This window comes from Mixophyes fleayi, chromosome 3 (assembly GCF_038048845.1).
Source record: "Mixophyes fleayi isolate aMixFle1 chromosome 3, aMixFle1.hap1, whole genome shotgun sequence".
Lineage (NCBI taxonomy): Eukaryota > Metazoa > Chordata > Amphibia > Anura > Limnodynastidae > Mixophyes > Mixophyes fleayi.
Window position 1 is genome coordinate 183812528 of NC_134404.1, and position 25845 is coordinate 183838372.

The 25845-nt window shown below is 41.0% G+C and overlaps 1 protein-coding gene across 1 annotated transcript in view; it reads right to left on the reverse strand.

The window, feature by feature from the left end:
- Positions 1-25845, reverse strand: part of LOC142144240 (popeye domain-containing protein 1-like) — a 170138-nt gene that overhangs the window by 127315 nt on the left and 16978 nt on the right. The window contains exon 2 of the mRNA XM_075202848.1: positions 12422-13223. Within this exon, the coding sequence (XP_075058949.1) occupies positions 12422-12966 (545 nt within the window). The 5' untranslated portion in view covers positions 12967-13223. The remainder of the gene's footprint in view (positions 1-12421; positions 13224-25845) is intronic.

Here is a 25845-nt window from a genome sequence, read left to right on the forward strand (position 1 = left end):
ACAATTATACCACTTTCATACTGCCGCCCCGGCAATATCCCGGGTTGTTAACCCGGGATATTGCCGGGGCACAGGGCAGTATAGATAACAAAATTCACGGGTCGGGCGGGTTCATACTGCACCTGCCCGACCCGGGTTTTAGAAAAAAAAAAGGTGAAAAAAAAAATTTTTAATTACTAAAAAATAAGTAAACATTTGTTTTGTAACTTTTTTTCAGCCAGCGGTGTCTCCGGTGCGTTGCCGGCTGTCAGGGGGACCTCTGGGTACTAAATGACGTAATTTCTAGTCCATTAGAAATGACGTCATTTTAGTACCCAGAGGTCCCCCTGACAGCCGGGAAAACGCACCGGAGACACCGCTGGCTGAAAATAAGTTAAGTAAACATTTGTTTTGTATTTTTTAGTAATTAAAATCTTTTTTTTTTACTTACCAAATTTTTTTTTTACAGTATGAATGGTGAGACCCGGGAATTACACGGGTTGCACCATTCATACTGCAGGCGAGCGGGGTCCAACACGGGAATTACCCCTCGCAAAATCCCGGGTCTAAGTCCCGGGATTTTAGACCCGGGATTTTGTGGTTGGACTATTCATACTGCACCAAGACCCGGGTTTTTCAGCGTGCCTCTGCAAAAACCCGGGTTTTTGGTGCAGTATGAATGGGGTATTAATTGTGTACAGTAGGGACATACATGAACCTGATGCAAAACAAAAGTCAGATCATTACGGTACAAACTATATAATTAAGATGTGAATGCCAAGACTTCAGTTTTATTTATTATAAACATGCTGAATGGTGGCGTCCCAGTCTATTTTCTGTCTCAATCTATGTTTCTAAAAACTTTCTGATGCCGTGACTAAGGGTTACAAGCTTTAGATCCTAAATCTAGTCAACTGTCTGTCAAGAATCATATTGTATCTGTAACATTGTGCAACTACGACAAATGTGCTTTCAACAATAGAAAACAATCAGACATAAGATTTGATTAGTATAACATATGCCAAGCCAATTAAAGCTAACACTATCGTACGGTGAAATATAAATGGTACCAACGCTAAAGCGCCTGACAAAGGAAATCACCAAAATGTTACTTGATTACATTATTGGCATTTGCTTACAGTACATGGCACCACAAAATTTAGCAGCACAGTTATTATGTAAATTATATTTACTATGTAAATTATTTACATAGTACATCTTTGAAAGTTCCATCAAGTCAGTAATGTCTGTGCATTATTGAGGTGAAGAGTATACATGAGGTGTCCATGCCCTAATAAATCAGTTCAAGGGGTAAATTTATCAAGCTGCGGATTTGTAAAAGTGGAGATGTTGCCTATAGCAACCAGATTCTAGCTACCATTTATTTAGTACATTCTACAAAATGACAGCAAGAATCTGATTGGTTGCTATAGGCAACAACTTCACTTTTTCAAATCCGCAGCTTGATAAATTTACTCCTGAGACTATGATTTACTCCTGAGACTATGACTATGATTTACCCCCAGGACACTGTCTGTTCTTTGACCATCATGGTTTATTTTAAAAGGCGAAACAAACACTGATCACCAAGCAGTTTGTGTATCAAAATTAGAGATGAGCGCACTCGGATTTATGAAATCCGAGCCCACCCGAACGTTGCCGATCCGAGTCGGATCCGAGACAGATCCGGTTATTGGCGCCAAATTCAAATCTGAAACTGAGGCTCTGACTCATAATCCCGTTGTCGGATCTCGCGATACTCGGATCCTATAAATTCCCCGCTAGTCACCGCCATCTTCACTCGGGCATTGATCAGGGTAGAGGGAGGGTGTGTTAAGTGGTCCTCTGTCCTGCTATTTCTCGTGCTGTTTAGTTCTGTGCTGTGCTGTGCTGTGCTCAGTCCAGTGGTGCTGTGTCCTGTGCTCTGTCCTTCTGAGGTCAGTGGTGCTGCTGGGTCCTGTGCTGTGTCCTGTTCAGTCCAGTGGTGCTGTGTCCTGTGCTCTGTGCTTCTAAGGGCATAGTTATTTCCCCAATATTCCCAAGTGTTTAAAAAAATACAAAAAACAAATTTAATTTTTTTTTAATTACAACAAAATTTGCACAACCAATCCTGCAGTATAAGCCCATTGGTACTGCAATATTACCAAGTTCACACATTCAGCAGTAAAAGTTCAGTGGTTCTGCAATATTACAAAGTTCACACATTCTGCAGTATCAGTCCAGTGGTGCTGTGTCCTGTGCTCTGTCCTGCTGAGTTCAGTAGTGCTGCTGGGTCCTGTGCTGTGTCCTGTTCAGTCCAGTGGTGCTGTGTCCTGTGCTCTGTGCTTCTAAGGGCATAGTTATTTTCCCATTATTCCCAAGTTTTTAAAAAATAAAAAAAAAGTTATAAAAAAAATCAAAATAAAAAAGTAAAAAAAAAAATAATTATAACCAAATTTGCAAAACCAATCCAGCAGTATAAGCCCATTGGTACTGCAATATTACCAAGTTCACACATTCAGCAGTAAAAGTCCAGTGGTACTGCAATATTACCAAGTTCACACATTCTGCAGTATCTTGTGCTACATATAATGGAGACCAAAAATTTGGAGGATAAAGTAGGGAAAGATCAAGACCCACTTCCTCCTAATGCTGAAGCTGCTGCCACTAGTCATGACATAGACGATGAAATGCCATCAACGTCGTCTTCCAAGCCCGATGCCCAATCTCGTAGTACCGGGCATGTAAAATCCAAAAAGCCCAAGTTAAGAAAAAGTAGCAAAAAGAGAAACTTAAAATCATCTGAGGAGAAACGTAAAGTTGCCAATATGCCATTTACGACACGGAGTGGCAAGGAACGGCTTAGGCCCTGGCCCGTGTTCATGACTAGTGGTTCAGCTTCACCCACGGATCTTAGCCCTCCTCCTCCTCCCCCCCCTACAAAAAATTGAAGAGAGTTATGCTGTCAGCAACAAAACAGCAAACAACTCTGCCTTCTAAAGAGAAATTATCACAAATCCCCAAGGCGAGTCCAAGGGTGTTGGTGGTTGTCAAGCCTTACCTTCCCATCACTGTACGGGAAGAGGTGGCTTGGGAGGAGCCTATTGATGATGTAGCTGGCGCTGTGGAGGAACTTGATGATGAGGATGGTGATGTGGTTATTGTAAATGAGGCACCAGGGGGGGAAACAGCTGATGTCCATGGGATGAAAAAGCCCATCGTCATGCCTGGTCAGAAGACCAAAAAATGCACCTATTCGGTCTGGAGTTATTTTTATCCAAATCCAGACAACCAATGTATGGCCATATGTAGCTTATGTAAAGCTCAAATAAGCAGGGGTAAGGGTCTTGCCCACCTAGGAACATCCTCCCTTATACGTCACCTGAATAACCTTCATAGTTCAGTGGTTAGTTCAGGAACTGGGGCTAGGACCCTCATCGGTACAGGGACACCTAAATCCCGTGGTCCCGTTGGATACACACCAGCAACACCCTCCTCGTCAACTTCCTCCACAATCTCCATCAGATTCAGTCCTGCAGCCCAAGTCAGCAGCCAGACTGAGTCCTCCTCAATACGGGATTCATCCGAGGAATCCTGCAGCGGTACGCCTACTACTGCCACTGCTGCTGTTGCTGCTGTTAGTTGGTCATCTTCCCAGAGGGGAAGTCGTAAGACCGCTAAGTCTTTCACAAAACAATTGAATGTCCAACAGTCGTTTGCCATGACCACAAAATACGATAGTAGTCACCCTATTACAAAGCGTATAACTGCGGCTGTAACTGCAATGTTGATGTTAGACGTGCGCCCGGTGTCCGCCATCAGTGGAGTGGGATTTAGAGGGTTGATGGAGGTATTGTGTCCCCGGTACCAAATCCCATCGAGATTCCACTTCACTAGGCAGGCGATACCAAAAATGTACAGAGAAGTACGATCAAGTGTCCTCAGTGCTCTAAAAAATGCGGTTGTACCCACTGTCCACTTAACCACGGACATGTGGACAAGTGGTTCTGGGCAAACGAAGGACTATATGACTGTGACAGCCCACTGGGTAGATGCATCCCCTTCCGCAGCAACAGCAACAGCTGCATCAGTAGCAGCATCTACAAAATGGCTGCTCGTGCAAAGGCAGGCAACATTGTGTATTACAGGCTTTAATAAGAGGCACAACGCTGACAACATATTAGAGAAACTGAGGGAAATTATCTCCCAGTGGCTTACCCCACTTAGACTCTCATGGGGATTTGTGGTGTCAGACAATGCCAGTAACATTGTGCAGGCATTAAATATGGGCAATTTCCAGTACGTCCCATGTTTTGCCCACACCATAATTTGGTGGTGCAGCATTACCTCAAGAGTGACAGGGGTGTGCAGGAGATGCTTGCGGTGGCGCGCAAAATTGCTGGACACTTTCGGCATTCAGCCAGTGCCTACCGCAGACTAGAGGCACATCAAAAAAGCATGAACCTGCCCTGCCATCACCTCAAACAAGAGGTTGTGATGCTCTGGAACTCCACCCTCTATATGCTGCAGAGGATGGAGGAGCAGCAAAAGGCCATTCAGACCTACAACATAGGCAAAGGAGTGGGGATGCGCCTCAGTCAAGCGCAGTGGAGACTGATTTCCGTGTTGTGCAAGGTTCTGCAGCCATTTGAACTTGCCACACGAGAAGTCAGTTCCGACACTGCCAGCTTGAGTCAGGTCATTCCCCTGATCAGGCTGTTGCAGAAGCAGCTGGAGAAAGTGAGGGAGGAGCTGCTAAGCCATTGCGATTACACCAAGCATGTAGCTATTGTGGATGTAGCCCTTCATACGCTTTGCCAGGATCCAAGGGTGGTCACTCTTTTAAAGTCAGAGGAATACATTCTGGCCACCGTGCTCGATCCTCGGTTTAAAGCGTATGTTGTGTCTCTGTTTCCGGCGGACACAAGTCTACAGCGGTGCAAAGACCTGCTGGTCAGGAGATTGTCCTCTGAAGAGGACCGTGACATGCCAACAGCTCCACCCTCATTTTCTTCCACATCTATGGCTGCGAGGAAAAAGCTCAGTTTTCCTAAAAGAGGCGCTGGCGGGGATGCTGATAACATCTGGTCCGGACTGAAGGACCTACCAACCATTGCAGACATGTGTACTCTCGCTGCATTGGATGCTGTCACAATAGAAAAAATTGTGGATGATTACTTTGCTGACACCATCCAAGTAGACATGTCAGACAGTCCATATTGTTACTGGCAGGAAAAAAAGGCAGTTTGGAAGCCCCTGTACAAACTGGCTCTATTTTACCTGAGTTGTCCCCCCTTCAGTGTGCACTCGGAAAGAGTTTTTAGTGCAGCGGGGAACCTGGTCAGTGAGCGGCGAAGGAGGTTGCTTCCTCATAACGTTGAAAAAATGATGTTTATAAAAATGAATAATCAATTCCTCAATGAAGTACAGCACTGCCCTCCAGATAGTACAGAGGGACCTGTGGTTGTGGAGTCCAGCGGGGACGAATTGATAATGTGTGATGAGGAGGAAGTACACACTGTAGGGGGAGAGGAATCAGAGGTTGAGGATGAGGACGACATCTTGCCTCAGTAGAGCCTGTTTAGTCTGTACAGAGAGAGATGAATAGCTTTTTTGGTGTGGGGGCCCAAACAAACCAATCATTTCAGCCAAAGTTGTTTGGTAGGCCCTGTCGCTGAAATGATTGGTTTGTTAAAGTGTGCATGTCCTATTTCAACAACATAAGGGTGGGTGTGAGGGCCCAAGGACAATTCCATCTTGGAACTTTTTTTTTTTGCATTATATGACCAATCAACAGTCGTTTGCCATGTTCAAAAAGTAAAACCAAATTTAAACAAATTCAAGAAATTAAACCTAAAGTAAAATGCCCTGTCATAATTTAAAACAAGAGGTATTGACGTGCTCTAAAACTACTGTATTGTTGTTTATATTTTATAAACACTACACTTGAAAGCTTGAGTCTTTCAATGAAAAAGTAACTCTCCATTGCACGAATATTTGCAACAGGGACAATTTTAGGGTTAAGAAAGTCAACTAATAACACTTAGACGCTGTCTGTCTTTATAAACACTACACTTGGAAGTTGGAGGAGGTATTGTGGCCCCGGCACCAAATTTACTACCGGGGCCATTCCACTGTGCAGTCCATATTTAGGTGTATCAGATATTAAACAACGGTGACAGTTGATGCCCAAGTTTTTAATTATATTGTTGGCGCTGTAAAAAATTGTGTTCCGGCCACACCACACTACGCAGTCCATACCCTTTTTTGGTAGAATTCTGACCCGTGGAGGGTTTTTTAATTATATTGTGGCCTCGGTACCAAATTGTGTATCGGGGCCACCACACTAAGCAGTCAAGAAAGATAGATGCGTATCATAGATAAAGTACATTCAGTGTTGTGGGGCAAATTGAAAAATATTCAAAATGCACTGACATTATCAAAAACAAGAGGTTTTCACACGCTGAAACTCCAACATGTATATGATTGAGAGTATGGAGGAGCAGCCGTATGTGCAGTGTAATGTAGACCTGTTGAAGGTTTTTTTATATATTTTATTGTGGTGGCCAGTGGCCAGTACTCTACGCAGTCCAGATACTATTTTTGGGTGTAATTCAGACCTGTTGAAGGTTTTCTATATATTTTTTATTGTGGTGCCCAGTGCCCACTACTCTACGCAGTCGAGATACTATTTTTGGGTGTAATGCAGACCTGTTGAAGGTTTTCTATATATTTTATTGTGGTGCCCAGTGCCCACTACTCTATGCAGTCCAGATACTACTTTTGGGTGTAATTCAGACCTGTTGAAGGTTTTCTATATATTTTATTGTGGTGCCCAGTGCCCACTACTCTACGCAGTCCAGATACTATTTTTTGGTGTAATGCAGACCTGTTGAAGGTTTTCTATATATTTTATTGTGGTGCCCAGTGCCCACTACTCTACGCAGTCCAGATACTACTTTCGGGTGTAATTCAGACCTGTTGAAGGTTTTCTATATATTTTATTGTGGTGCCCAGTGCCCACTACTCTACGCAGTCCAGATACTATTTTTGGGTGTAATTCAGACCTGTTGAAGGTTTTCTATATATTTTATTGTGGTGCCCACTACTCTACGCAGTCCAGATACTATTTTTGGGTGTAATTCAGACCTGTTGAAGGTTTTCTATATATTTTATTGTGGTGCCCACTACTCTACGCAGTCCAGATACTATTTTTGGGTGTAATGCAGACCTGTTGAAGGTTTTCTATATATTTTATTGTGGTGCCCACTACTCTACGCAGTCCAGATACTATTTTTTGGTGTAATGCAGACCTGTTGAAGGTTTTCTATATATTTTATTGTGGTGCCCAGTGCCCACTACTCTACGCAGTCCAGATACTACTTTTGGGTGAAATTCAGACCTGTTGAAGGTTTTCTATATATTTTATTGTGGTGCCCAGTGCCCACTACTCTACGCAGTCCAGATACTACTTTTGGGTGTAATTCAGACCTGTTGAAGGTTTTCTATATATTTTATTGTGGTGCCCAGTGCCCACTACTCTACGCAGTCCAGATACTATTTTTGGGTGTAATTCAGACCTGTTGAAGGTTTTCTATATATTATATAGTGGTGGCCAGTGGCCAGTCCTCTACGCAGTCCAGATACTATTTTTGGGTGTAATTCAGACCTGTTGAAGGTTTTCTATATATTATATTGTGGTGGCCAGTGGCCAGTCCTCTACGCAGTCCAGATACTATTTTTGGGTGTAATGCAGACCTGTTGAAGGTTTTCTATATATTTTATTGTGGTGCCCAGTGCCCACTACTCTATGCAGTCCAGATACTACTTTTGGGTGTAATTCAGACCTGTTGAAGGTTTTCTATATATTTTATTGTGGTGCCCAGTGCCCACTACTCTACGCAGTCCAGATACTATTTTTTGGTGTAATGCAGACCTGTTGAAGGTTTTCTATATATTTTATTGTGGTGCCCAGTGCCCACTACTCTACGCAGTCCAGATACTACTTTCGGGTGTAATTCAGACCTGTTGAAGGTTTTCTATATATTTTATTGTGGTGCCCAGTGCCCACTACTCTACGCAGTCCAGATACTATTTTTGGGTGTAATTCAGACCTGTTGAAGGTTTTCTATATATTATATTGTGGTGGCCAGTGGCCAGTCCTCTACGCAGTCCAGATACTATTTTTGGGTATAATGCAGACCTGTTGAAGGTTTTCTATATATTTTTTATTGTGGTGCCCAGTGCCCACTACTCTACGCAGTCCAGATACTATTTTTGGGTGTAATGCAGACCTGTTGAAGGTTTTCTATATATTTTATTGTGGTGCCCACTACTCTACGCAGTCCAGATACTATTTTTTGGTGTAATGCAGACCTGTTGAAGGTTTTCTATATATTTTATTGTGGTGCCCAGTGCCCACTACTCTACGCAGTCCAGATACTACTTTTGGGTGAAATTCAGACCTGTTGAAGGTTTTCTATATATTTTATTGTGGTGCCCAGTGCCCACTACTCTACGCAGTCCAGATACTATTTTTTTGAGTAATGCAGACCTGTTGAAGGTTTTCTATATATTTTATTGTGGTGCCCAGTGCCCACTACTCTACGCAGTCCAGATACTATTTTTGGGTGTAATTCAGACCTGTTGAAGGTTTTCTATATATTTTATTGTGGTGCCCAGTGCCCACTACTCTACGCAGTCCAGATACTATTTTTGGGTGTAATTCAGACCTGTTGAAGGTTTTCTATATATTATATAGTGGTGGCCAGTGGCCAGTGGCCAGTCCTCTACGCAGTCCAGATACTATTTTTGGGTGTAATTCAGACCTGTTGAAGGTTTTCTATATATTATATTGTGGTGGCCAGTGGCCAGTCCTCTACGCAGTCCAGATACTATTTTTGGGTGTAATGCAGACCTGTTGAAGGTTTTCTATATATTATATTGTGGTGGCCAGTGGCCAGTCCTCTACGCAGTCCAGATACTATTTTTGGGTGTAATGCAGACCTGTTGAAGGTTTTCTATATATTATATTGTGGTGGCCAGTGGCCAGTCCTCTACGCAGTCCAGATACTATTTTTGGGTGTAATTCAGACCTGTTGAAGGTTTTCTATATATTTTTTATTGTGGTGCCCAGTGCCCACTACTCTACGCAGTCCAGATACTATTTTTGGGTGTAATTCAGACCTGTTGAAGGTTTTCTATATATTTTTTTATTGTGGTGCCCAGTGCCCACTACTCTACGCAGTCCAGATACTATTTTTGGGTGTAAGTCAGACCTGTTGAAGGTTTTCTATATATTATATTGTGGTGGCCAGTGGCCAGTCCTCTACGCAGTCCAGATACTATTTTTGGGTGTAATTCAGACCAGTTGATGGGTTTTTAATTATATTGTGGGGAACACTCCTCTACGCAGTCCAGAAAGATACCTCGTTGCAACGTTTTGTACTAAAAAAAATAATTATTGTGAGGTGTTAGGTGTTCAGAATAGCCTTTAAATTAGTGGAAATGATTGTTATTGAATGTTATTGAGGTTAATAATAGCTTAGGAGTGAAAATAAGCCCAAAAACTTGATTTTTACACTTTTTAGTTTTTTTTCCAAAAAAAATCCGAATCCAAAACCTTAAATCCGAACTAAAACCTTTCGGCAAGTGTTTTGCGAAACAAATCCGAACCCAAAACATCGAGAAAATCTGGATCCAAAACACAAAACACGAGACCTCAAAAGTCGCCGATGCACATCCCTAATCAAAATAAATGTAGGGTGTGAAAATGGAAAGAAGTTAAAAAGAAGATGAAGACATTGATATGGAATGATATGTGAACCACACTGTAATTGGGAATATTTACTTCCTGAGTTTTACATTTATTCATGTTTGTATAAACAGTTTTTGCAGTATTTCCAAATGTGCATGTCACAAAAATAATTGTGTGATAAGTGTATCGCACACAGACATTTTTGGAACCACTGCTTTAGAGAAAATAGGCATTGCTAAGGATGACCGTGCTTCTCTACCTTACATAAGTACACACAGTGGTCAAAGTGGGTTGGTATATGGTGGTGTGCTATACTGCTACTTCTTCTACTGCCTTCATTGTTATACTATTAAATTCCATTCACTTACATTTTCCATAGCGTCACTTCTAATTTTCCATTTTGATGACAGTGCACAGCCAGATCTTATGTGAATGGCTGAAATGCTATGTACAGGCTGCTTGTTGGTGGATTTATACATGGGGCCTTAACAAGCTTATTTACCTGTTTGTGTCTATCAGATTTTCTCTGAACAATGCCTAAATATGAAGGATGTAAACGGGGCTGCATCAAATGAAATGGGAAGGAATTGTTCAATCCCACAATTTTTAAACAGAGCTTTAGTGGAAAGTCAGGGTACACCGAACATAGCAATTTACTTTTATGAATCATATATAAAAGTTCCATTTGTGAAATTTATTTGTCTTTTAAAGCAAGTGAAGCATTTGTAGAGTTTATATTTTGAGAGTACATAAAACATTTGATGTGATAGCTGTTTTCCAACTGCTCCTCCATCAGATTTTTGACAAGTGTGTACTGCTGCCACCCTCTTTATCTCTTATATTATAGCAGTCACCTACGGTTCCCACATCACTAGGTCTGACTAAAAAGAATGTAAATGCAATCATATTACACCATATGTTATTAGAACATTCTATTTACTGACTAACTGCTGCCCCAGTATTTCTTGTTCTTTAAACTAGCATTTAAAATGTATATGTTCTTAATTAATTAAGACATAGGCCACCTGTCTTTCTCTCGGTGTATGTATGCATAATATAATTTTTATACATACACACACATTATATATATATATATATATATATATATATATATGTATATAATGTGTGTGTATATATATATATAATATATATATATATATACTGTATATATATTGTTTGATAGTAGAACTGTATTTTTATTGTGTTCTGAGCTATTTTACTGTTTTTATGAATTGTTGGTGCTGTAGGGGATTGCCCATAAATTATAGCAGGTTTTGAAATACCAAGCACTGTTACACATTTCCTTGTGCCCTTATTAGATAAAACACCTTCTCATACAGAGTACATTCTCTATCTCAGTCTGGGGCTTTAGCACCCTTGGCCTCAGCTTGAACCACGCAAAAACTGGGCTGTCCTGCTAACGCTGCCCTCAATTCCCTTAATGCACAGATTTGTAGTGGTCTGGATGTCATTTACATTCTTCCCAATTCTCCAGATGCAACGTTCATGCCTTTTTATGGAGTGGAAATGGCTAATGTGATATACAGGTATAACTGTGTGTTTCAGTGTACAGGTATAATATTGGTATGTTTGTGGTGTTAGAATAACCTTATTTCAACCATATTTAATTTATTGTCTTATACATGCTCCCTTTCTGGCTTCCCTGTGCTTTCACCGAGACCAATGAGGATTATTTACAAATATCACTTATAAATAGAAATCAGTATTATTTATATTAAATTGCAGTAGACATATTAAAGTCGTTTACTGGTTGGTTGCTGTGATTGTAGTACAGATTTGCACATTTGAGCAATGTAAATAGCCATTGTTATTATTAGACGATAGAGCTTACCTACATATTCATCCAAAGAACAGTATTTTGTTGTATTCAACGGTAATACAAATAAGTAACTGTGCCTAGATATGGTGAATGTTTTGTTAAACAGTACGGATTAAAAAAATAATTATGACTATATATATATGATTTATTTCAGAGAAGAAATAAGCCTGTAGTCTGCAAATCAGATATTGTACATGGTACCAACTGCATGGCAATATAAATGCCCTATATGTATACAAAACCAGAAGACAGTTGTTGTCAGCACTTGTCTTTACCACATATCTGTGTGTATCTAGCAAAATGAAAGCATTAAGCATTCATTCATATTTTGATCAAAAAATATAAGCCTGTATCCAGGGTCAAGTGTATGCAGTGCCTAATCTATACTGACATATATGCTTCAAACACCATTAAAATGCAGTTAAAATCAAATGTACTGAACTCCTATTTATAGAGGCTTAAATCTAGCAAGGTCTTGTAAACCACACCAGCCAAGACAATAGGCAGTATTGTGAAACAAAAACAGAATAAATGAGCCTGCATTTGGCTAATCAAGCCGGCCAACTATGGAACCCTTGACGCTGGGATGCAGGCTTAAATGTTTTGATCAAAATATGAGCGAATACCTCATGCTTCCATTTTGCTAGATACACACAGATTTGCAGTAGTAAGGACAAGCACCGACAACACCTGTCTTTTCGTTATACTATTGCCTTTTATTTTATTTCTAAGGCACCAGAGATTCTGCAGTACTGTACATATAATAGATATACATTGGACCACTAATTCATCACTATCTACTTGTGGAGTGCTTGTCGCTATTTATATACACATAATATATGTAATATTATATAAACAATACCAACCTTCCAGATACAAGTAAAGAAAGTTTATCAATGGGTGTTTTCCCTTGAATTGCATAACAATGCTCCCTTTCCAATGTGACCACCTCTGCATTACTGTGTGAAATGATCTTTCGAAACACAGTTAGTGAGATCCCCAGTGGTTGAAAGACTGCATTGTACACCTCTTGGAATTCTTTGTCAAAGGTGACACTCCTTAGCTGATAGGCAAGGTGGATGATCTGCACAATACATATCACAAGAAGGATGAAGTTCCAGGAGAATACATCAGCAGCACAGACATCCAGCCAGGCCCATATACAAGTACAGAGGAAACTCAAAGCAAAGAAAATGTATACATAGAGAAGCCCAAAATACCCACTTCCTCCCATACAGCCCAATACAAACAGAACACTGGCCAGGTGGTAAATGGATCCCTCGGCTTCTTGCTTCCAGTTAATGCACACAGGATGTCCTGTCACAAGGCTCTCCCAAAAACTCACATTATCGCCCATAACTACAGTCCTCGAGGTGACTTCCACGTGAGTACTGCAGTGTTCCTTAATCATATCAACCACTTATGCAGTTATCCCATATCTTCTTTAGTTTATGGGTATATTCCGATTTCACATCCACTCCAACAAAATCCAGGTGGTCATGATGGCTCAGCATGGGGTTTGCGTTCATCCTTATTACACAATGAAACTCTTGTCATTAGGAATGGAATGAGCTCGGCCATAAAGCAGTCCTTTGTAGCATCCTCATCCTCAGTGGTGATAATATTGGTAAAGATCCATGATATCCCAGTGTGGAAAGCTATTATTGGCTAAAAAGAAAAGAACCAGTTATTTTGTGTGTATTTACAACTTGGCTTAAAGTATAAAAACAAACATTCCCATTTTTACAATGTATGTTTGCTCTAATGCACTATGAGCAGGAAGGGTACCATGCTGGTTATCCAACAAATTGTATGTTAAACATTCTGAAAATCATCAATTCATGCATATGCATTAATTCATAATTCTGCTGAGCTGTTCTGCCAGTAATATTGTTGCACTCTCTTTGTATGTATGCACTATATTTTTTCCTTTTTAGGTGAGTAAAGCCTGTAAACCAAGTTAAAAGCCACTAAGAGCTGGAGACCTGAGAATCGCCCTCTCCCTCCTCCTTAGGTCACTATAAGATGTGTCTACTGGCTCCAATTATAAAAACCCAGCCATGGTCTTAGCCATTTTCCCAGCTCCTGATATTCAATAGTCCTTGGTAATTGATTTTTATTACTCACTGCCTATAGATAGAGAACAGCAGATGTCTGACCGCACCAGTGCTTCTGTCGCAGTTGAGTAATGCAATGACGTTTGAGACTTCCACCTATCTGTTGGTCGAAGCTGTCTACATATAGGACATCATGCACTTTGAGTCGACTCACTTGTCCTTGTATTCACTACTCATACCTGTAAAAAGCTACCACATCAGTGGACATGAGTTTGTTTCCCAGGGCACGGACTAGAGAGCCCTGTGACACAAACCGTTACAAATACAGGTCTCCATGCATCACCATTGAAAAATAAAACAGCTGAAAACTTTGCCATACATCAGGCTCCTGAAACAGTTATTTAAAAAGGGCAAATTAAAACAAAAAAAACAAAAACACAAAACAAAACAAAAAAACTTACCAATTAAAAGTAGGGGTACAGCTTTTTATTAGGATAATCAACTTCAGTGAAGTTCTCTTTAATGTTGCACTGTGAACAAGTAGTAGTAGTAGTATATTCAACAGAAGGATCTAAAAATATGTTATTCTTCTGAACTCTTACATAAGTTAATTTACCTTAGCTATATGACAATTTCCCAAATGATGTTAAAAAGAAAATTGCAGTAGAAAGAGAAATGACTGTCTGCCAGTTACAGAAGAAACTACTAGCATGAATAAAAGATATTCTAATTAACTGTATAATACATTTTCATACTGAAAAGGTCCAAAGGTACTATATAAACCTCTTTTTTCTATAAACTCTGCACATCTACTATTTGTTAAATGTAACCACTGGGATATGTAAATTTCTTTGCTGAATTCCAGAACAGCTTATTACGCATTGTTTTCATCTATCACCCCCAGGCCCAGTTTCTATATTCCTTGACAATTTCGCCACCTGGCTTTCTTACTTCCTTTCCACTGACCAACCCAAGCTTATTCCAGGGGATTTCAACATCCCTATTGACAACCCTACTAGCACCAACTGTAAACTCCTCATGCTTACCTACTCCTGTGGTCTCTCCACGTGCACATAATGTCCCATCCACTGCGATGAACACTTTCTAGACCTCATGTTCTCCATGTGACATCTCCAGCTTCTCAAACTCTGACTTCCCACTCTCTGACCAAAACCGCCTTTTCTTCTACCTTACCTTCTGCACCCAAATCTGTGTGCACACAGTGATCCTAAATGGTCTTGCCCCAATCCTCTTCTCAGCTTCATTTAAAGCACTCAGCCTATTTCTAATCTATCCTGCCCTAATACTGTAGTCCAGCCTCCGACTGGCCCAGCGGGCTACCGGTTAAACCATCGGTAGGCCCGGCTACCGTATGGCCACACCCCCTTTCACCAGTGGGCGGAGCTTACCTGGAGGCCCCTCACGTTGTCCCCGCTGCTCAATTGCGATCGCAGCTGCGATCATGTGACCCGCCCCCTCACCCTGTCAGTTGATGTTCCTGCCGCCGCTGAAGGGAGAAGAGCAGAGAGGCTGCAGCAATCAACTTTTGGGTAAGTATATTTTAACCAGTTGTTTATATTGTTGCATATTTGTTGGCAGGCTGAACTTTCCAAACATCTTGACTAAGATAGAAGTATAGTATAACATTAGCTTCGCTAGTTGAAAAGGTCCTCGGTGTGTGTGTGTGTGTGTGTGTGTGTGTGTGTGTGTGTGTGTTTCCAGGAAGGGCTTCTCTTACAGCCTAGGGCTAACTTACGATCCTTAGAAGTAATGTGAAAAATGATAATATATTGCCTGTAGGAGTTGTGTTTGAAGAATATTTAGAAGAGAGTTGATTCATTCTACGTTGTGTTAGATGTTTACATCGCCAGATCACTTGGCTGAATGCATTATGGGAGCCCCAGAATCATATTGTCTGTACTTGGATTATATGAGAGAAGTCTGTTCACCCTGTAGCATCCCGATTGTTAATATAGTTTCTGTCCTGTTAAGAGTTTTAAACATTGGTGTTCAGAAATGCCTGGAATTCAGTTATTACACCGTTATTGGCAGGATCCGTAGTGGATGTTGAATGGGTATGTCATTTTTTGCTAATAGAACTTGAGGTGTCTTTGATTTTCATTGCAGAGTAGATTGTTATACACCAATTGTCTCAAACTAGCTATGTGACTTTTATAGGGGTGGCATAACTAATGAAATGCAAGAAATAAACTGTGACATTGTTGTGGCAAAATCATAATACTGCTACCTATAAACGTCTGCTTCACCCATGTTTCAATATAGGTAATTATACTACATGGATGTTACTGAAAGTCCGTGATTGAGTGTGAAATGTCCCTGTGTAGGTGTTCTAAAACATACGGGCAAATCTAACTGTGATTCTGCGAGGATGAGCGTTTCTGTCGTGGTGACTGGTTACTCTGAAATCACAAGGAGTCTTTTGTTTTTATACTGCACTAAGGTGCTATCTGTCCTTCGTGGACTGACCACTCCCCCTCTAGTGTCTGGTCCCGCCTCTATGATGGCTGACCACACCCCCTTTGGTGGCCCCTAGACTGGCATTCCCCGGTGGGCCCTTCATGCCCCAGTCCGACACTGCTGTAGTCTCATTCTACAAGACTACACTCAATGCAACCCTACACAACGTTGCACCAGTTTCCACATATAGTTACTGATGAGCCAAACCCTGGCATTCAAAACAGATGTTCTACCTGCAAAAGTGCTCCTGTACATCCGAGTGACAATGGCAAAAATCTAGCTTCAATGCGTCCATTACAAATGTATTCTGTTTTATTATTATACTGGCTTCTCTCGACAATCAAACATCCATAATATCCCCCCAGTCAACAAACCTTTGTTGCTTCTTTGCCACTGTCAACTCGCTTCTCTGACCACCCCCACCATTCTCCCCTTCTTTCCTCACTGCCCATGACTTACTTCCAAGGCAAAATCGAATGATTCTGCCTTTGAATCATCATTAAAAACCGCCTCTTACCAAATCTATTACCCTTCACACTTTTCCTCTTCAACATGTTACCGTGATCCTGTTCCCTCCCAACTTCTTCACACACTCCCCACCCATTACTTTCCTGTACCTTGCTCACCTCTTTAACTGGTTCCTCTCCACTGGCACTTTTCCTTTCATCTTCAAACATGTTCTCCTACCCTCAAGAAATTATCCCTTGACACTACGTCTCTGTCCAGCTACTGTCCCATTTCTCTCCTCCCATTTGCTTCCAAACTACATCCGCCTGACCAACTTTCTCTTCGCTCACCCTCTTCTCAACCTTACATCACTCCACTGAGACGGTCTTTACTACAGTGACCAATTATCAACTTACAGATAATTAAAAAGGTCACTTCTTCAAACTCATCCTCCTTGACACCTCTACCACTTTCAATATACTACTTTTCTAAAACTCATTCAGCATCACCACTTCTGATACATCCACCCCTCTTGTCCCTTTATCTGCTGGGGTTCCTTAAAGTTCTGTTCTTGATCCACAGCTTTTCCCTCTTTATACCTCTTCTCTCAGTGACGTAATACTCTCCTTTGGCATTCACACCCACATCTGCAGACAACACACAAATCTCCCACTCTTCCCCCAACTTCTTTCCTTCTGTTATGTGTCTCCACCTGCCACTCTGCTATCTCCACCTGGATGTTCCAATGTCCAAAACAGAGTAAATCATCTTCCTTCAAAACACTGCCAGAATACGAAGTTTTTTCACTCAGCACATTACCAAAACACTTCTCTCATTATCTCCCGCCTTGACTACTTGAACCTCCTACTGGCTTTCCCCTCTACAATCTGTCCTAACACCACGAAGAGACTGGTCTTCCTCTCTCGATGCTCCACATCAGCTGCACCGCTCTGCAAATCCCTATACTGCTTCCGCATTAACTCCAGAATTTAATTCAAGCTTCTCATTCTCACTTTCAAAACCCTCACCAAAACCTCCTCTTCCTATATCTTTTACCTCCTCACAAGATACACGACCTCTCACCCACTTTGATCTGCCTCTGGCCTACACCTCTCCTCCTCTCTGGTAACCTTACTCCTGATTCCAAGACTTCATGTGCTTTCTAAAAAAAACAAAAAAACAAAAAACAAACATTCACTATAACCTATCCTACCCCTACCTGATATTACTCCCTCTGCATGTTCTGCCGGCTTCAGTCCCATGTCCACTCTGAATCCCACTAGTTCCTATTTTCTCATCATTGCCCTCTCCCTCCAGACTGTACGCTCTCACAAGCAGGGTCCATCTCTATGCTGTGTCTCACGTCTGCAATTTCTATTTTGTATAATTTGTAACTCTGACTGTCCTGTGCGGTTGAGTTTTGTGGCGCCTTACAAATAAACAATGATGAGGATGATTAAAGTCAAACTGAGATCGTTAAGAAAAGAAAAGTTGTGTAACATCAACCACAAGACATGAATAGGCTTACAGCAATTCTAGCCAAATCACAACTGTAATAATAAAAAATGTGGTTTAGGACAATGATTCTCAAGGAACATTTTCCAGTAACCGGATCAAAAATCTGGTGGGCAACACGGTGGCTAAATGGTTAGCACTTCCGCCTCACAGCACTGGGGTCATGAGTTCGATTACAGACCATGGCCTTATCTGTGTGGAGTTTGTATGTTCTCCCCGTGTTTGGATGGTTTTCTTCTGGGTGCTCTGGTTTCCCCCCACACTCCAAAAACATACTAGTAGGTTAATTGGCTGCTATCAAATTGACACTGTCTGTGTGTGTGTTAATAAATTTAGACTGTAAGCTCCAATGGGGCAGGGACTGATGTGAGTGAGTTCTCTGTACAGCGCTGCGGAATTAGTGGCGCTATAAAAATAAATGGTGATGATGATGATCTGGTGGGCACCAGAATCTAAAAATGTACAGCGCTGCCAATTAGTGTTCTGCTAACTTGGCCACCAGGATTTGCACTGGAACAAAAAGTCTGAATATTTGCATGCTACAATAAAATGCACGCTGCTCCTGTTCTTTGATCTCACAATATGATATTTTTTCATTAATTTTCACAATTGTGCGAGTCCTGAACAGATTTGAGTTTCCATTTCCACTGCTATAACAAAATATAAATGTGATACTTGATAAATTGGCTCCCACATACAAAAGCATCATTGGCAATAACCCTCTTCATATATAGGGAGAGAAAAAAAAAGACCAGAAAAACCCATCACCCATTTTCATCAGCAGTACAACTTTTTGTCCTTTGATAAAGCAGCCCCGCACTATAGATAACAAGCAACAGACTCTGGTAATGTATACAAATCATACTGCCCATATAAAGAAATCTGAGCTAAATCTTCTGCATTTCTTCTCGCCCTTTTGGCTAAAATTAAGTGTAGTTCTGTCCTAGGACGGTAAGCCAGGGGACCTCTCACTCTCACCTACAAGACTTCTCCGGTGCTGCTACCCATGACATTTCCTATCAACCTTCAAATCTTTTGACACGCTTTGAATACCTATCACTTTACTGAAGCTTAACCTACTCCCACTTATACTACTCATACTAATGCACCCTCACCATTGGAATGACTGTCCCACACTTCACTGATCTTGTTTCAGCTGTGCTCTCTTCCAGTTAGAATGTAAGCTCTTATGAGCAGGGCCCTCCCTACCATTTGTTTTCATTCTGCATTTTTTTTGTCTATCTTGCAGATCCATGTTTTACGTATGTCCTGTTTTGTTTTCCCTACAGAATGGTTCTGTGAAGCATTGTAGGCCTTACAAATCTATAATAAATGATAATAACAACGCTAGCTTAATACATAGCTGTTGACATTTTTGAGTAAATTCCAGGAACACATTGCTGCTGCACAAGAAATATTGCATGGCCCTTGTGGCACTACAATGTCCATCAGGTCATCTTTACTCAATTTGATAACATACTCTTTAGATTTTAAATACTAATCTTCAATAAATCATATTAACTCAAGAAGAGATAGTAAGATGAAAATATGTAATCTTATTGTGCAATTGGTTAATACTGAAAAATAAGGACATTTAGACATACTATATAAAATAACGCAGACTTGCAGTGTTCCTCGGTATATTTGCTTGTGAGCTCCGAGCATGTCTTAGCTGAAGGTCTGAGGATGTCACTTGACTTTTTTGTGTTTATATGTCGGGTTGCTTCTGGCAGTTAATTTTCTGCTGGATGCTTAAACTGCCTGATGCAATATGGAGGATTTACAAATAATAACACCAGGAGCCTTGTGACACTTAGTAAGCATATAATATCTTATTTAGGGATATAAAATGGTATTCAGCCAAGTGCATGCAACATGAACATCTTTGGAGAAAAGCAGCGTCCTCTATATACTAAATACACCGACTGATCAATACAGTGACATCACCATAGGATTATCCTGCACTTAGGAGATCCACTGCAGTAAATTCTACATCAGCTGGCACGCTAGGCTCACATGTAAAACGTTATCAAGTGACACTCAGGCCCCGAGTCATGTCCGAGCATAACTTGAATGTAAGTTACGCATTTAAAAAGAGTATGCAATTTGTGCGTAGTTCCACCCGTATTTAAATCTAAGCATACCTCCAGGTAGGTTACTATTTGAATGGGTGGAAATATGCTCTTTCTAAACCAGTGGTTCCCTGGGGTGCTGAGGTGATCTGACAGGGTGTCATGGGTAAGCAAGACGGGGGACTTAGTTGCAAACAGTTGTTCTGTGATAGCTACTGACACATATACATGTCATTTTTCATTCAAAGACTATGCCATGTCAGTCATTCCTACAATCACTGGAGGTATATAAGATACGGCTGAAAACAAGCATACTTACAACAAACACAGGACTTAAAGTGGCCGCATCTGCAATGAAACAAATTTTCTTCTTCGTCCGTCTCTCCCCTCCCCCATTCCACTTCTCAAGACCCAGGGAGTCATGCCACTTGCGTGCAGTTATGAATGATCTCATTGACATAATGTGCTTTCCTGGACATTCACCGTGCGGAGCCACACAAGATATGCTACGGAAACGAACGGGCGTCCTAACATGAATCAAGCCACAATCTCTACCAGGACACATGGGGAAAGCATTCTTGTACAGATACTTCCATGTGTCACAAAGGCACCCCGGTTATATGCAGGAAGCACCAGTGATGTGCTTCTTGCACAAGATGATCTGGGTCTAGCAGAGATCCTCTAGTGTAACAGCACACAAACAATTATATATATCATAATAAAGCCCATAATATCCAAACAAAGTATGCATGCGTAAAGATGTACAAAAATTGCAGAGCAAAAAGGATCTATATCATGGGTTGAATTAATATTGTGGCAGTAGCTAAGGAAAGCTAAACTGCATTTTATCAAATGCTTCCCCATCTTATGTATGAAAGATATTTATACAACTATCATTTCAAAAGAAAGTCCTGCCTGTCACAAAAAATTTGCTTGGGTGAGTAAAATATTGAGAGAAAAAAAAAAAGTTACTCCCTGGAAATGGATGTAATGCAACAGTTTACAAATGGTAGGGCCTACTGACTTTGGCACGGGCACCTTGCAGTGAAGGGGTTTTCTACATTGCAGTTTTATTTTTAATCCTCCCCTCTTTTTTATTATCAAGTCGTTTTGAAGATTGCACGGTTAGAAATGACAGTAATGAAACACACGACATGAGGTGAATGTAAGGAAATTACGTTTGCATCTTTTTATTAAATTTCTAACTGTGCCATATTTATTTCTGTCTGTGTGGACTGATCTAGCAATAACCTTCATGAGCTTATTTGTAAATGTTCCGTGCGCAGTCAAGGACCAAACTTCATCCATAAAAGGACTAAACTGGAGAACTTTGGATCTAAAACCTCGGTTTACTATCTTTTGTAAATGACACCTTTTTTATTCGATGATAGAAGTTTGTTGTTTAGGAAATATTTCTATCAATTTACAAACATGTCTCCTTTTGGATACTGAGGTGTATTATAATATTCTAAGTCAAGAAGAAGGGACTCAGTATTTTGATTCTCCGGTTCCAGAACCCATTAAATTCTGGGAACCCACTTAAATTCAACACTGTTTACAACATGGACACGATTTACTTATTTTCTTAGTTTATGTAAATACAGTTTAGTTTAAAGGCTGGGTACAAACTACAGGTTTTTCCTCACAATAAACGACTGTTGGGTCCAATATCGCATTAGGGTGTACACTCCAACGATCATGTTTTAGCTTACCAAAGCACATCTTAACGTTTGATTTGAATTTATAAAACGGACTAAAAATCTCTATAAACGATGTCGGGCAAATTCTGCAGTGTGTGTGCTCACGACCAGCAGTGTAGACAGATCTCCATAGAGTTTACAGAGTGACAATCTTTTCATCTGATGGTTATGACAGATGAAGAGCAATCTTGTAAAACGTGTATAGTGCGTACACATGAATGGGCATGCTGATCGGGACTTTTAGTAGCTGGAAAAATCATTAACGATATCAAATCACGAGAAATTTTCGGTAATGTGTAGCCAGCCCAACTCTGCTGTATTTATTTAAATTAGTACCTTGTTTTTAGGCACTTTAAATTAGAGATGAGCGCACTCGGATTTATGAAATCCGAGCCCACCCGAACGTTGCCGATCCGAGTCGGATCCGAGACAGATCCGGGTATTGGCGCCAAATTCAAATCTGAAACTGAGGCTCTGACTCATAATCCCGTTGTCAGATCTCGCGATACTCGGATCCTATAAATTCCCCGCTAGTCGCCGCCATCTTCACTCGAGCATTGATCAGGGTAGAGGGAGGGTGTGTTAGGTGGTCCTCTGTCCTTCTATATCTCGTGCTGTTCAGTTAAGTTCTGTGCTGTTCAGTTAAGTTCTGTGCTGTGCTGTGCTCAGTCCAGTGGTGCTGTGTCCTGTGCTCTGTGCTTCTAAGGGCATAGTTATTTTCCCAATATTCCCAATTTTTTAAACAATCAAAAAAAAGTTATAAAAAAAATTTAAATTAAAAAAAATAATAATTATAACCAAATTTGCAAAACCAATCCAGCAGTATATAAGCCCATTGGTACTGCAATATTACCAAGTTCACACATTCAGCAGTAAAAGTCCAGTGGTACTGCGATTACAAAGTTCACTGATTCAGCAGTGTATAAGTCCAGTGGTACTGCTATTACAAAGTTCACTGATTCAGCAGTGTATAAGTCCAGTGGTACTGCTATTACAAAGTTCACTGATTCAGCAGTATAAGTCCAGTGCTACTCTCCTGTGCCGCATATAATTTTTAAAGGCTTTGCCGAGTGTGTGTGGCTTAGGGGTACGCTCTCTTGTGCTACATATAATGGAAAACCAAAATTTGGAGGATAAAGTAGGGAAAGATCAAGACCCACTTCCTCCTAATGCTGAAGCTGCTGCCACTAGTCATGACATAGACGATGAAATGCCATCAATGTCGTCTGGCAAGCCTGATGCCCAATCTCCTAGTACAGGGCATGTAAAATCCAAAAAGCCCAAGTTCTCAAAAAATAGCAAAAAGAGAAACTTAAAATCATCTGAGGAGAAACGTAAAGTTGGCAATATGCCATTTACGACACGTAGTGGCAAGGAACGGCTTAGGCCCTGGCCCGTGTTCATGACTAGTGGTCCAGCTTCACCCAAGGATCTAAGCCCTCCTCCTCCCCCCCTACAAAAAATTTAAGAGAGTTATGCTGTCAGCAACAACAACAAAACAGCAAAGAACTCTGCCTTCTAAACAGATGACATCACAAATCCCCAAGGCGAGTCCAAGGGTGGTGTTGGTTGTGAACCCTGACCTTCCCATCACTGTACGGGAAGAGGTGACTCCATCCAGCATTTGCAGCACGCCCTCTGCATATGCTGGAAGGATCACCCACAGTCCAGTTACAGATTTGGCTAATGAAGGTGTGAATGTTGTACACCGGGAGGAGGATATTGATGTAGCTGGCGCTGAGGAGGATGTTGATGATTATGATGCAGACAGATACCAAATTGCCTTTCTCAATTTCTATTTATATTCTAGATTATATAACGGCTAAAAAGTTACTGTTTTACTCCTAGTGGAGAGGGTATCTGATGCAGACAGATACCAAACTGCCTTTGTCCATTTCTTTGTATATTTAAATTTCTAGTTCTACAGTCTATGCAGGCTGCTTTATTTATATTCAACTACAAGTGTAGGGCGGGGGGGGGGGGGGGGGAATAGATAGCCACCAAAGTAAGGTGGTCCATTTAATTTAACTTTCTAGCTCCACAGTCTGTGCAGCCTGCTTTTTTTATCTTCAAAGTATTTATGTTTACAAGCCTTGCAATCTAAATTAACTAGAGGTAGTGACGTGGTAGAACTCCAAAAGGCAGTTTGGAAGCCCCTGTACAAACTGGCTCTATGTTTTAACTGAGTTGTCCCCCCTCCAGTGTGTACTCGGAAAGAGTTTTTAGTGCAGCGGGGAACCTGGTCAGTGAGCGGCGAAGGAGGTTGCTTCCTCACAACATTAAAAAAATGATGTTTATAAAAATGAATAATCAATTCCTCAATGAAGTACAGCACTGCCCTCCAGACAGTACAGAGGGACCTGTGGTTGTGGAGTCCAGTGGGGACGAATTGATAATGTGTGAGGAGGAGGAAGTACACACTGTAGGGGGGAGGAATCAGAGGTTGAGGATGAGGACGACATCTTGCCTCAGTAGAGCCTGTTTAGTTTGTACAGGGAGAGATGAATTGTTTTATTGGTGTGGGGGCCCAAACAAACCAATCATTTCAGCCACAGTTGTTTGGTAGGCCCTGTCGCTGAAATGATTGGTTTGTTAAAGTGTGCATGTCCTATTTCAACAACATAAGGGTGGGTGGGAGGGCCCAAGGACAATTCCATCTTGCAACTTTTTTTTTGGCATTATGTGACCATTCAACAGTCATTTGCCATGTTCAAAAAGTAAAAGAAAATGCCTACAAATTCAATAAATTAAATCAAAAGTTAAATGCCCTGTCATTATTTAAAACAAGAGGTTTTGACGTGCTAGAATTAGTGTAGTGTTAAGATGTTATAATATAAACACTACACTTGGAACTTGGAGGAGGTATTGTGGCCCCGGTATCAAATTGGGTACCGGGGCCACCCCACTACGCAGTCCCGATACTTGTTTTGTGGAATTCAGACCAGTTGAGGGTGTATTTATTTTATTGTGGCCCCGGTATCAAATTGGGTACCGGGGCCACCCCACTACGCAGTCCAGATACTTGTTTGGTGGAATTCAGACCAGTTGAGGGTTTTATTATTATATTGTGGGGACCACTCTATACCACACTACCACTCTATACCACTCTATTTAATACTTTAATTCTATTACTAAATGCCATAAAGAGGAACTGCCGCTTCTATTTAATACTTTAATTCTATTAGTAGTTACCATAAAGAGGAACAAAATAAACAAATTTTACCAAAAGTATAATATGACTTACAAACACTACACTTGAAAGATGGTGCCTTTAAATGAAAAAGTCAGTCTTCATTGCACGACTATGTGCAACAGGGACAGTTTTTTGGTTTACAAAGTCAACCAATAACACTTCGACCCTGTCTGTCTTTAACATACTTGATGGGACCTCAATGACGAATGGTCTGTACCATGGTTGGAGGAGGTATTGTGGCCCCGGTACCAAATTAGGTACCGGGGCCACTCCACTATGCAGTCCAGATAGAGGTGTATCAGATATTAAACACGTTGACTGTTGCTGCAAAATTTTTAAATAATATTGTGGGGAACACTACACTACGCAGTCCAGGTACATTATTGGTGCGAATCATACAAGTTCAGGGTTTTTAATTTATATTGTGGTGACCCACTCCTCTACGCAGTCCAGGTACATTATTGGTGTGAATCATACAAGTTCAGGGTTTTTAATTTATATTGTGGTGACCCACTCCTCTACGCAGTCCAGGTACATTATTCGGTGCGATTCATACCAGTTGATGGTTTTCTTATTATATATATTGTGGTGACCCACTCCTCTACGCAGTCCAGGTACATTATTGGTGCGAATCATACAAGTTCAGGGTTTTTAATTTATATTGTGGTGACCCACTCCTCTACGCAGTCCAGGTACATTATTCGGTGCGATTCATATTAGTTGATGGTTCTCTTATTATATATATTGTGGTGACCCACTCCTCTACGCAGTCCAGGTACATGTTTTGGTGTGATTAAGACCAGTTGATGGTTTTCTTATTATATTGTG